This window comes from Callorhinchus milii, unplaced genomic scaffold (genome assembly GCF_018977255.1).
Source record: "Callorhinchus milii isolate IMCB2004 unplaced genomic scaffold, IMCB_Cmil_1.0 Scaffold2, whole genome shotgun sequence".
Taxonomy (NCBI): domain Eukaryota; kingdom Metazoa; phylum Chordata; class Chondrichthyes; order Chimaeriformes; family Callorhinchidae; genus Callorhinchus; species Callorhinchus milii.
In genome coordinates, this window is record NW_024704743.1 from 82,758,840 (window position 1) to 82,771,527 (window position 12,688).

The window sequence follows — 12,688 nt, forward strand, 5'->3', positions numbered from 1 at the left end:
TATACTACATGTATTTATAATATATATAATAATCCTTGCATTTGATATAGCGCTTTTCATGTCTTCCAGACGTCCCAAAGCGCTTCACAGAATAAACTGTAAAGTGAATTGACTGTATATTTGTGGGCGAAATGCGGCAGCCAATTGCGCACAACAGTGTCCCACAAACAGTCGTGGATTGAAATGACCAATTTATTATTGTTTTGTTTTTTGAGGGATTATTATCAGGTGTGTGGAGTAAGGAAACTTGCCCAAGGTTTCGCCCTGCCGGGAATTGAACCCAGGTCTCTCGCTTGCAAAGCGAGTGCTCTAACCACTGAGCTACAGGACTCAATTTTCATTGCTCAGTTGTTGCTTTTCTATATATCATATTTGTCTTTGAAAATGGAGATCATTTTACTTCAGAAAATTAAATTGTTTGATATTCTGAGTGAGTAACTCTTCTGGCTTGTAGAAACCCTAGATATTGCCTTCGAATATATATTTGATGGTCAGGTGCGTGTCTGACTCATGTAGAAACCAAGCACTATGCCTAAAAATATCCAAAACAGACAGAATTCCGCATTTAGATGTCAGTGACACATGGACATTTCCCTATGTCTGGAATGGAATAAGTACCCTTTCCTTGGAGGCATACTTACTTAAATAGGGTATTAAGCACAGGATGATGAGTGCCAAGGCTTGGAGACCCTAAAGTACTGTTACAATTTAACCAGCTAAAACTGTACAGCTTTCCTGGAAAAGAGGTGGGGTGGTGGAAATATCATTGTGGTACATTATAACTGCGCCTCCCAAAACAATCTATTAAATTTGCTACCATCAATTTTTTGTAGATTAATTATGCCCTGTTCATTGTGTAATATTTATATATGATTAAAATACCTTTATTGAATATTTTCTTACCGTTACTTTCAGAGAGTAGATGCCGAGATCTGTAAACACAGATCTGCTTCACAGCTAATACCGAGCAACAACATGAAATTCCTTGAGCTAGAACTTCAAGAATGGATTTAAGCAAAGTATCTCAAAGTGCTGAATGTGACTTAATTCAGTTGCCAGCCCATAGAGAACAAAGTGAGAAAGCTCAAGTTACTCTTGCAATCCCAGGATTGCCAGAAGATGAGCAGATGGACAAAACCAATAAGATCACCCACTCCAAACGAAAAAGAAGATCTGAACCAGGAAAGGGAAAGACTAAGGACCTAAATGTAAGTGGCACCTTAGAAATAAAGGCTCGATCGGACAATGCAATTGAAAGTGCTCTAGATTGTGGGAAACAGCAATGTAATGAAGATCCTCCAGCTAAAAGACAGAAATGTGAGACTTTGCAGTCAGAATCTCAAGATGGTGGAAACTGTGCAGAAACTGGAATTTCTGCTTTACCAGGGGATAAAGAACAGCAACAAGAAGAGGTGACATGTGTGGAGAGTGATGATGCACAGATGGAAGGACAAACTGGAGATGATATGAATACGCCTAAGAGTATTGTTGAAGATGGGACAACTCACCTTTGCCCCACTTGTAATTTCATGGCTAAAACGAAGACTGCATTAAAAATTCACACAAAGCGACGTCATTTCAGTGAAAATGTCTTTATTTGTGATAATTGCAACTATACGAGCCACTCAAAGTATGACTATAGCAAGCATATTTCTTCAGTTCTTCATAAAAGCCAAATTATAAGTGAAAGTAAAATTGGAAGTACAAAAGAAGGGTTTAATTGTAGGCTCTGTGGTCATTTAACCCCTTCTCGTTATGACTTGGATAAGCACATTAAAGAGAATCATTCAAGGCGCTCTAAAGCCCACATTTGTCCTCAATGCAAATACAAGGCAGAAAGTGCGGCATCCTTGCATGCACATCTCAAGCACATCCATGTGGAAGAAAGAAAGTATAGTTGTGACCTCTGTGGCTACAAGTGTTTTGATGAAAACCTGCTGAAAACCCACTGTCGTGGTAAAACTCACCTTCGTCGAAAAAATCTTGCAGCTCGGGGAGGATACATACATTTATTATCCCAAAAAAAGCCACCTTGTAAGTTAGATGCAAAAGTGCACAATTCAAAACGGATGAGTAATGATAAACTGAGTTTGGGTGACAAACCTACAAATTTGAGAAGAACAAGGAGCCAAAGCTCTGCCCAGTTTATCAAGGATGTGAAAAATGCCAAATTATTGAAGAAATCTAGGAATACTGGTCGATCAACGGCAATTTCAACCAGCAAGAAGTTACTGGCAGTAAAGGAAGATCCAAAATGTAATGATCACAATGTTGGAAGGCCATCTACGAGAAGAGCTTTAAGAAGAGGAAAGATACAAGGTGATCTATCCCAAGCCCCGGTCAGTGATCCAAGATCAAGGCAGCTGAATAAGGTTAATATTGTCAGCCTAAGAGGGCGTGGCATACCTCTTAAGTGCAGCTTACCTCTCAAGAACAATTCTCAAAGTGTTTGTACAAGAAGTAAGGATAGATTTTCCAAGGAAGAACCAGGGAACCAAAGAGCTCAAAGAAACCTCAAAATAAGAGGTAACTGGTTGACTGCAGATACTGTTGGCCGAAGTAGAGGTGGCCTTTCTGACAGGAAGAAGCTCTTCCTCGAGTTCAGCGAGGTAGAAGCAGAGGCAGGCCTCCTAGAAGAAAGAATACTGGTGCAAAACTAGACAGTATAATTTCCTTCAAAAGAAGAGACCAGCATGAAGCTAAACCCGAGAGTCAAAGCCGTAAAAGTATTGATGAAAAACCATCAACTTCAAATGATGCAAATTTAGAGAATGTAACTGTTTCTGATAAACGTTGCCCAGATGGAAATCAAGAAGGGCAGTTAACACTCATGTCAGATGTTCCTCTTGTGTCACCAGTTGCTGAAAATCCAACTGAATTAACATTGCAGGATGGAAATCTTGAATCACTCTCGGATGTCAATTCGGTTGTTATTAAAACATCCAATGTTGAAAACCCTGAATCAAAACTAAGCCCTGCTGATCGGAAAGCCCTCCGCACCTGCTCCTACTGTGGTCATTTGTTTCAGAACAGAAAGGGCTTGGAGGTACATATCAAGAGACGTCACACAAAAGAAATGGAGTTTCACTGCCAACCTTGTGGCTATGCCTGTGTAACAAAAGGTGACTTTGAAAAACACTGTCAAAGTAACAGACATCAGATTAATTTCTCCAGGATTAACTGTCGAATCTGTTCCTTTGTGACCTCAGATGAAGAGAGTCTTAAGAAACACATGAACCAGGAACACAATATGGCTTTTTACTGTCTATCATGTAAACTGTACTTTGTTTCAGAGGAAGATTTAGTGAACCATGAAGGCACTGAGCAGCATACAAGCCTCATACTATCACAGAGAACAGATGCTGTAGTTCAGCAAGCTGACAAACCACTGCTAGGACCAGAACTTAATAAAGTCCCTTCATCAGATGGAAAGCAAGAAGAACCTACTGAAGCAAAAGAAAGCTCTTTATTAAAAGATCCTCAGAGACTTTCTATAGCAAGAGTAGTTGCGGGAAATATATTAAGGCGTTCAGCACACAGTAGACCACAATTTCAGTGCAAGAACTGCTTTTATAAAGCTAGATCATCCACAGTTCTTATGAGACATATAAAACTTAGACATGCACAAGAATATCACTTTCTTTGTAAAGTCTGTAGTCTCTACACTATTACCAAGGAAGCCATGGAAAAGCATATTAAACGAAGCAGGCATATTGAAAATGCTAAGAAGAAAAACCTTGGGCCATCAGTGGAGGAGTGTGTTGAGGAAGTATCTGTAGGTGTTCGGGATGTTAAGAATAGTATGGAAACTCCTGGGGCTTCAGAAAACGTCAGTACTGAAATAGACAAAGGCTGTGTTCAAGTACTGAAGCCATCGAAATCCAAAGAAGAATTTGTTGTAACGTGGGAAATATCGGAAGGTGACTCAAACAACTCAGACGATCTTCAAAAAGATAGTGATGCTCAGTCGTCAGATAATGTTAAGAGAGGCCGCCCCAAAGGGAATATTTCTAGAACATGTTCTTATTGTGGGTTACTGGCTTCCAGTATTACAAATCTGAACATTCATATAAGGCGGAAGCATAGCCATCAATACAGTTACTTTTGTAAGGCATGCAACTACTACACTGTAACCAAAGGAGATATGGATCGTCACTGCAACACTAAGAAGCACAAAAGTCGAGCTGATGTCACCAAGGCTGCTGAAGTGTGCAGGAAATCTGCTGTAGCTACTGATAAAGGAAATTCAGATGTAGTTGAGACTAGCAATGTTCCTTCTTCTTCGGCTGAATGTGTTGATGACAGCACCAAGGTTTTGGAACCAGAGTCTTCTGATGTTAAGAAACTGACTGAGAACAACGATAATTGCACTGAAGTAAATTTAGTTAGTGTCATTTCAGCAAAGGAACAGCAGAAAATGGAAAATCCAAAAGATATGGTAGATGTTGGTACAGACCACGATACCCCAGCACAAGATGACAGTTCATCACAATCTAAGAAATTCAAAGGAAACCAGGCAACTACCTGTGAGTACTGTGGGTTTGTTGCTTACTCCCTCGCTACTCTGGAGTTGCACGTCAAACGAAAGCACACTAAAGATTTTGACTTCTACTGTATGGCATGTGATTACTATGCTGTCACTCGGCGTGAAATGATGAGACATGCATTCACTGAGAAACATAAGCTTAAAAGTCAGTCCTACCTCAAACTAAATCAGGAAAAGGAACATTATGATGTATGTGAGACGAGCGTAACTGTGACAGATTTGTCACAGAATACAAATCCAAAACAAAGTAGTGATGAATTTCAAGACAAAGGGAGCTGGGATCAGGAGGAGATGGTTTCAGAAGTTACTCAAGATGTACACGAATTTCATACAGAAGAAAAAATATCTGAAGGAGCCAGTGATCCTCAAACACCAACAGTAGGCAGGAGAGAGAATTCTTTACAAAATGAAATGACTAAAGAAGGTGAGACAAATATTGAGACTCGGTTAACAATGCAGAATTCAGAACATTCCTCTGAAGTTGAGGTTGGACTACCAGAAGCTGACAGTGCACATATGCAAATGTCTTTAAACTCATTGAATTCAGCTGAAGAGTTGAATCCTGTATCAGAGAATCTTGTGACACCAGAAGCAGAAAAATTAAATTCTGAGGTTGAGGCACCTGCAGAGAATGATTCTGGTGGGTGTTGTGGAGAACTATTGACGTCACAAAAAAACAGTGTTGAGAATGATCAAACGATTAATGCAGATGCTGAAGAATCCCAGACAGAGAATAATTTTCAACAAGGCTCCCAAGCAGCAGAGGAAAAGCACGATGAGTCTGAACAAAATGTTATCCAACCAGAAGAGATGGCAAAGGGAAGCAGCATCGAGATAGATAGCACTTCAAGAGAGGTAGTCAAGGCAAAAGACGATAGGCCAGATGACAGTGATACGGCAGAACAGAACCACGAAATGCAAACAGAATATTCAGGAGTCTCAAAAGAGAGTAATGCCGAACAAGTCCAAGAAATAATAGTGGAGATTTCAACCCTCTCCAAAGGTGATGGTGCTCAGCAAGAACATCGGAAAACCACAAGCCTGGAGCCATTGAAGAAGAGTTCCAGTCACTTGCAAGATAACCCTGCACAACATGGGGATAGTAACGATGAAGACATCATGGAGACAGCTGAAGCAAAGATATCTGAACCGATTAATAGTGATCAGCAAACTGTTTTTGAAGACAATCAGGCTCTTTTAGATGAACAAAACAAAGCTGAAGCAGGAAACCAGGAAATGGAAAGTAATGCTTTGGAAGTTGCTGAGAGCATGAGTGATGGCCTTGCAAGGTCTGAATTCCAGAGCAAGGGTTTGCAAAAATATTTTGAGTTTGATGCCTCTATCATAAGATTAAAGAACAGTTCGTGGAATGAAAAATCAGATTGTACAGACAATAGTGAAGATAGCCAGGGAAATGAGCCCATCACATCCAATGAGTGGGCAGTTGCCGTGTACAAGACTGATTCTTCACAGACCGTGAAAAAGAAGAGAAACGAAGGAGCTTTGTGTCAGGACTCAAAACGAATACGCTGTGAGGATTGTGGGTTCTTAGCTGACGGTGTAAGTGGGTTAAATGTTCATATTGCCATGAAGCATCCTTCAGAGGAGAAGCATTTTCACTGTTTGTTGTGCGGGAAGTCATTTTACACCGAAAGTAACTTACATCAGCACCTGGCTAGTATAGGCCACCAAAGAATGGAGCAAGAGAGCATAGAAGAGTTACCAGAAGGTGGTGCCACCTTCAAGTGTGTGAAGTGCAACACACCCTTTGATTCTGAACAGGACCTCTTTGTACATATCAAGCAGAAGCATGAAGAAATGCTGAGGGAAGTTAATAAGTACATTGTGGAAGATACAGAGCAAATCAACCGAGAGCGTCAAGAGAATCAAGGCAATGTCTGCAAGCACTGTGGGAAGATCTGCAAGAGCAGCAATTCACTGGCTTTTCTAGCTCACATCCGCACACACACTGGTATGTATTGTACATTCAGGTTACTTACTTGAAGATCTCTTTTGTTTCTCTCTCAGTATAGGTGACTTAAATGAATGTAAAATTAAATATTTCTACCCTGTAAAAAAAACAGATACTCTTCCATTGGGATCAAAGCTGATCCCAGGTGGAAAAGGGGAGGAAAAGCAGTAAACCTAAATGTTATCCAACAACAATTTGCAATTATACAATGTCTTCCATGTAAAAGGAAGTCATGCTGTCAAAGCAGTTGATAAACATTGTGCTGCACATCAAATAAGAAAATAAGAATTAAATACATTGACCAAAGGCACCGTTAAAGGGAATATGTTTTTAGAAATTAATGAGAGAGGGACAGGGGCACAAGGTGAAGTGCTTTTGGAAGAGAGCTCCAGAGGACAAGGCGGTGAAGGTGAAGAAATGGGGGAGCAGTAAATCAGTCAGAAGACCGTATTATATAATGATAAAAGAGGTGAAGTACCTCACAAAGTCCTCTTATCAAAGTCCTGTGTTCACTTCCACATCACAACCTAATGTGACTAAGTGGACATGTTGATAGTCAGTGTGCAGATACATAGCATTCTGGTTTCCTGGTTGCCAATTGAGGTGGGGATAATGGGCAAGTGAAGCCTTATGTAGGAGAGAACGCAAGTTCTGGATCAGTTGAAGTCCTTGGAGAGTGAAATAGGGAGGTTCACAAGGAGAGCGTTGGAAATATTGATCCATTGGCGGAGTATGTTAAGGGCTTAAGAGGACATTATTTTGGCAGTGGAACAAGGTGGTATTGAAGATGAATTAGTTGTAGGATGTGAAACTCAGCTCAAGTAGAACACCAAGTTTCAACATGCCCGATAGAGAAGCAAAGGAGGCTGCTGGAGGAAGGTAGTACAGAGGGGCAGTTTGGCGCACAACTACATATAAAATATTAAACAATATAAATAAACTGATCCCTGTCTTCTTACTTCCCCAGCAAAACAAGGAATTAGGACCAAGTGAAAAATAGTAAAAAGTAAATTTGGAATAGTTATCAGAAAAATAATCTTTACTCAAGAGAGGCAAAAACCATTATTTAAATTACAATTAGATGGTGTGTTGAAAGAATGAATGTACAAGAAGTGGGCCAAATGGCCTATTCTCTGGCAGCTAGTTCAGAAGTCTTAGATTTTAGAGGGCCAGGATTAACCATTTTATATTACTTGATGTTTATTGACAAGATGCAGAGCTAACTCAAGCGGTGTATATGTTGAAGATCTTTATGCAATTGTCTGGTTCAGGCATGTTACCTGTAATTGATGTGTCTATTACTTGTAATTATGGTCCATAAGTCTTGTAAATGTGTTAAACCTCACTAAAAGCATACCAAATCCAGAAGAGAGTAAAAGATGCATTATGTTCTAGGACCAATAATTTAAAATAATCGATGTAGGCTTTTCAGCACTTAATTTCCCTTGTGTTTTGATAGCTAATCATTCTTTATGCATTAAGATTTATTCTATAACTTAAAATGCAAAATATGTTTGCAGTGGATACACTTAACATTAGGAGATGTCTGCCAGGTTAAGTATTGTTGAACGCAGTTCACTTTTTCTGTTTGACAATATGTGTTAATTCTATTCAAGATCAAGTTAATGTGACAGCTGAAATGATGTAACTACCCATAAATGACACTACAACCTTTGAGTGAGAGTTGCAGCATTGCTAGCAGTTCCCAGGACCAGTCAGAACAGTATTGACTTTCACCCCTCTATAGAGCCAAAGCTGTCATTTTAGGTTTGCATCCACTTGATTATGAGAAGGGAGATATTGAGAGAAATAAAATTGAATGTTGCTGAATAATACACGATTGGGGTTAAATTTGCAACAAACAACAAAATTACATTTATAGAGCGCCTTTCATGTCGGGAGGATGTCCCGAGGCGCTGGACAGTCGGGTCAGGACCTGAGCATTGGGGGAGGGGTGGGGTAGGAGTGAGGGAAAGCAGAGAGGTGGGAGGGCGACTGAAGGCATGATTGAAGAGAAGGGTCTTGAGACCGGCCTTGAAGGAGTCAAGGGAGGAAGTGAGGTGAAGGGACTGTGGGATGGAGTTACAGAGTGTTGGGGCAGAGAGGCTGAAAGCTCGGCCATCAATGGTAGGGCGAGTCGGGCGGGAGACATGGAGCAGGCCAGAGCCCGCTGAACGGAGGGAACGGGCAGGTTGGTAGGGAGTCAGCAGGACAGAGAGCTAGGATGGGGCAAGGCCATGGATGGCCTTGAAAGTGAGGACAAGGATCTTGAATTCGATCCTCTGAGGAATGGGGAGCCAGTTGGGTTGGGCGAGGGTGGGAGTGATGGGGTCTTGGAGCCTGGTGCTCGAGATGATCTGCAGCTTGTGAAGGGAAGAGTTGGGAAGGCCGATGAGGAGGGAGTATTGAATTGCAAGTATTGGATTGCAAGATTGCGAGCAAATTAAGAATCCCAAACTGTCTAATTTATGAAAGGCCAACAAGCAAATGTCCAGCATTTTCGCTGCTGTTTGCTCGCCAGACTTTTTTCGGAATGCTGTTTTGAGAATCTTACCGATAATCCAATATTATCAAATACAGTAATGTGGTTTGTGAATATTTAATTTTTTACCCAATAATAATCCTTGCATTTGATATAGCGCCTTATCATGCCATTGAGATGTATCAAAGCTTTTGATACAACACTAGGTCTAATTTGTGATAAATGCAAACTGGAATCATTGTATTAATTGCAAAATCCAATTTGCAAAATTCAAGCCCGGTGAATCCCAAGTCTGGCCAGCCCATTGATGCATTTTGGCAGATGAATATTGGTCCCATGCTCTAGTTCATTCCTGGCATTGTCGTCTTTGTCAACTAGCAGTGTTTTGTTTTCATTTCCTCCCATTTCCTTCTCGAGCTCCTCCAGTCTGGTTTCTGCCCAGAACTGAGATAGCACTTGTCAAGGTTACAAAGGACAGCTTCTATCTCTGTGACCAGGGCTCCCTCTACTCTTTGTCCTCCTGGATCTCTCTGCTTTTGACACAGTTTAAATGCCATCCTCCTTGACCACCTCTCCTCCTTCATCACCTCAGTGGGACTGCCCTCTCCCAGTTGAAGTCCTTCTTATCCCACTGCAACCATTTCTACTCTAATGGTTTCTCTTCCCCCACCCACACCACCCCACCCACCCCCCTACAAAGTCACCTTTGGTCGCCTCTCCTTTTTTTCATTTCCCTCTTAGTGATATCATTCACAGACATGGGGGTCAACTTCCACGTGTAAGTTGATGATCCCTAAATCTATTTTCCTCTTCTAGTTGCAACCCCAGTCCTACTGATGTTCTGACTGCTTGCTTGTCTGATATCTTGGATGAGTGCCAACGTTTTGCAGCTAAAATGGAGAAAACAGAAGGCATCCTATTTGGCTCCAGTCAACTTCTTCTAACCTTTGATTCTGAACTGCTTGATCTTCCCATCCTATCTCTCAGACCAAATCAGTTAATAATAATAATCCTTGCATTTGATATAGCACTTTTCACGTCTTCTAGACATCTCAAAGCGCTTCACAGAATAGACTGTAAAGTGAATTGACTGTATATTTGTGAGCGAAATGTGGCAGCCAATTGCGCACAGCAATGTCCCACAAACAGTCGTGGATTGAAATGACCAATTTATTGTTTTTTTTGAGGGATTATTATCAGGCATGTGGAGTAAGGAAACTTGCCCAAGGTTTCACCCTGCCGGGAATCGAACCCGGGTCTCACTTGCAAAGCGAGTGCTCTAACCACTGAGCTACAGGACTTTTTTGGTGTCGGGTTTGATCCCCAGTTATCTTTTCTATCCCACATCCAGTCCCTGACCAAGACTACCTTCCTCCACCTCTGCCACATCGCTTGCCTTCGTCCCTGTCTTCAAATGCTGCTGAAACTCTCATTCATGATTTTGTCACTTCTTGCCTTGATTATTTTTTCCAATACACTCCTCACCATCTTCCCAACTCCACTATTAACAAGGTCCAAATGATTAGAAACTCTGCCGCCTGTGTCCTCACCTGTCCCAGGCTCCACACCTCATCACGCCCGTTCTTGCCAGGCTCTACTGGCTCCATGTTGCAAAATAGATCAATTTCAAGATACTTACTCTCAAATCTGTTCACACCTTGGTATTTCCTTACACAACAACAACAACTTGCATATATATAGCGACCCTCACACAGGGTAGCATCCCAGAGCGTTTATCTGCTCATACTTATCTCATGCCTACCTCTCCCATCTGTTCCTATCTACTCATCTACCTGTCACCTTTGCTCATTTGTCTTGGGTCTTCTGCACATCCTCATCCCTTTGACTCCAGAATTGGTGGCCGTGCTTTCAGCCCCTATGTCCTCCTTTCTGTTTGCATTCAAATCATACCTGAATCCTCTTTGAAGTTATCCCCTCCTCTCCCTTTCCAACTTGGCGTCAAGGCTCACAATTTTAAGTGCTCCAAGACGCTACCCTCTTACAGGGTGTGATGTAAATACAAGTTATTGTTTTCTCCTTATACAGTAAAATTCATTTGGGAGTTTTCTTATTTTTATGTTGTCATTGTCTGCTTTTTCTTGCCTTAAATCTATCTATGGTCCTTTCGATAATGCCAGCATTATATGGTCCCATATCTTGCTTTTGTTGGAAATTGTTGACTCTTCGGTTTGAGTGGGCTAAAAAGAAAACACGTACTGCTACAACAAATTGCATTGATATAGAGCCTTCCATGTCAGATACACTTTACAGCATATCTTATGAAGTGCTTTGGGACATCTTCCAAATGTGAAAGATGCTACACCAAATGCAACGATTATTATTTTTTTTATTATTTTTATTTTCAAAGTGTTTGGCAGCATCAACTTTAGCTGCACCTTCTTTTTGTTTTGTTTGTTGTTGCTGTTACAGAAAGTAGCCATAATGCCCTGTGCCTTCATTCCCACTGTGCATGATGTTATGTATACTGTGGGAACCTTAAAATCAATTTAAAAATAATATATAATCTTCGTACTTTTGATATTTGAAAACAAATTTAAAACATTGGATGAATGTTGAAAGATATAAATATGATGCACTGATAAAGGGGTGAAAACATTTGGGTTCAAAGATCGAGGACGGAACGACTAGGTTTGATAACCCATATTGAAAACTAAGAGTCAGCACCATTGTGGAGATATTTGATGATCCCTGTCTGTAAGTAACAGCTTGGCAGACCTGGTGAGATCGAGTTCATCGCAGCTGGAATGTTGCACAAAAAGATTACGAGGGAAATTGATTTAGTACTCCACTATGTTAAAAGTGCTTTTTGTTGTTCCAATATTCTGGCACTTAATGTTTCTCTGGCTCCACAGTGGCAGATTAATACATTTTTATTTTGCTGATTACAATACTGCAGTTGCTGAGAGAATTTATTTCCTTCGTCATCGTTCTATGTAAATGTTAAATGTGCAAGTATTAGACAAATGGGCCAACAGAGTGGAGAGAGGTTTACCTGTGCTGTACTTGATCTGGGAGTATTTGATGCTGACATTTGATACCTGGACATATCCCAGAACTAATCCCTTACCTTGATGAGCACAGATATTGACTTGGAATTTATTTTCACACCTTTTGCTATTTCCTGCTTTCAAATAAGCACTCAGTACCATGTGTCTTCAGTATCTCCATCTAAAGAATGATTTTTCTGACTATGAAAATAACCAAGGGAGACAATCTCGAGAAAACATGGCTTAAATCTGACTACTTCCCCCTCCCCATCTACCCCTCACACCCCGACCCTACCCATCCTACCCTCCACACCTACGAACCTGTCTCCCTTTCCTCACTCACCACCATCATAACCCACATGAAACCGACCACCTGTTCACTTGACCCCATCGGTACAACCCCTCCTTATCTCCCAGCTGCACCTCCTTGCCCCTGATTCACAGATATGCCAACCCTCTCCCTGTTCACTGGCACTGTTCCCACCCCTTTAAGAATGACCAGGGTTCCCAGACGTGGTGTCAACTTCCACATGTATGCGGATGACACCCAACTCTATCTCTCTGCCTCCACCCTGGACTCCAGGACCACTGCTATCCTGACACAATCTGTCAGACATCAAGTCCTGGATGAGAGGTAACTTTTTACAGTTCAACGTCAACAGAGCACTTAACAGTGGTGA

At 41.2% G+C, this 12,688-nt stretch overlaps 1 protein-coding gene and 1 non-coding gene across 2 annotated transcripts in view; one reads left to right on the top strand and one right to left on the bottom strand.

Moving 5' to 3' along the window:
* Positions 1-259: 259 nt before the first annotated feature.
* On the bottom strand, positions 260-331 carry trnaa-ugc. The gene has a single exon. It is a non-coding gene; the product is annotated as a tRNA-Ala (tRNA).
* Positions 332-957: 626 nt separating this feature from the next.
* Positions 958-12,688, top strand: part of znf407 (zinc finger protein 407) — a 320,280-nt gene continuing 308,549 nt past the window's right edge. The window contains exons 1-2 of the mRNA XM_042347003.1: positions 958-2,650; positions 2,683-6,518. Coding sequence (XP_042202937.1) covers positions 1,005-2,650; positions 2,683-6,518 — 5,482 coding nt within the window. The 5' untranslated portion in view covers positions 958-1,004. The remainder of the gene's footprint in view (positions 2,651-2,682; positions 6,519-12,688) is intronic.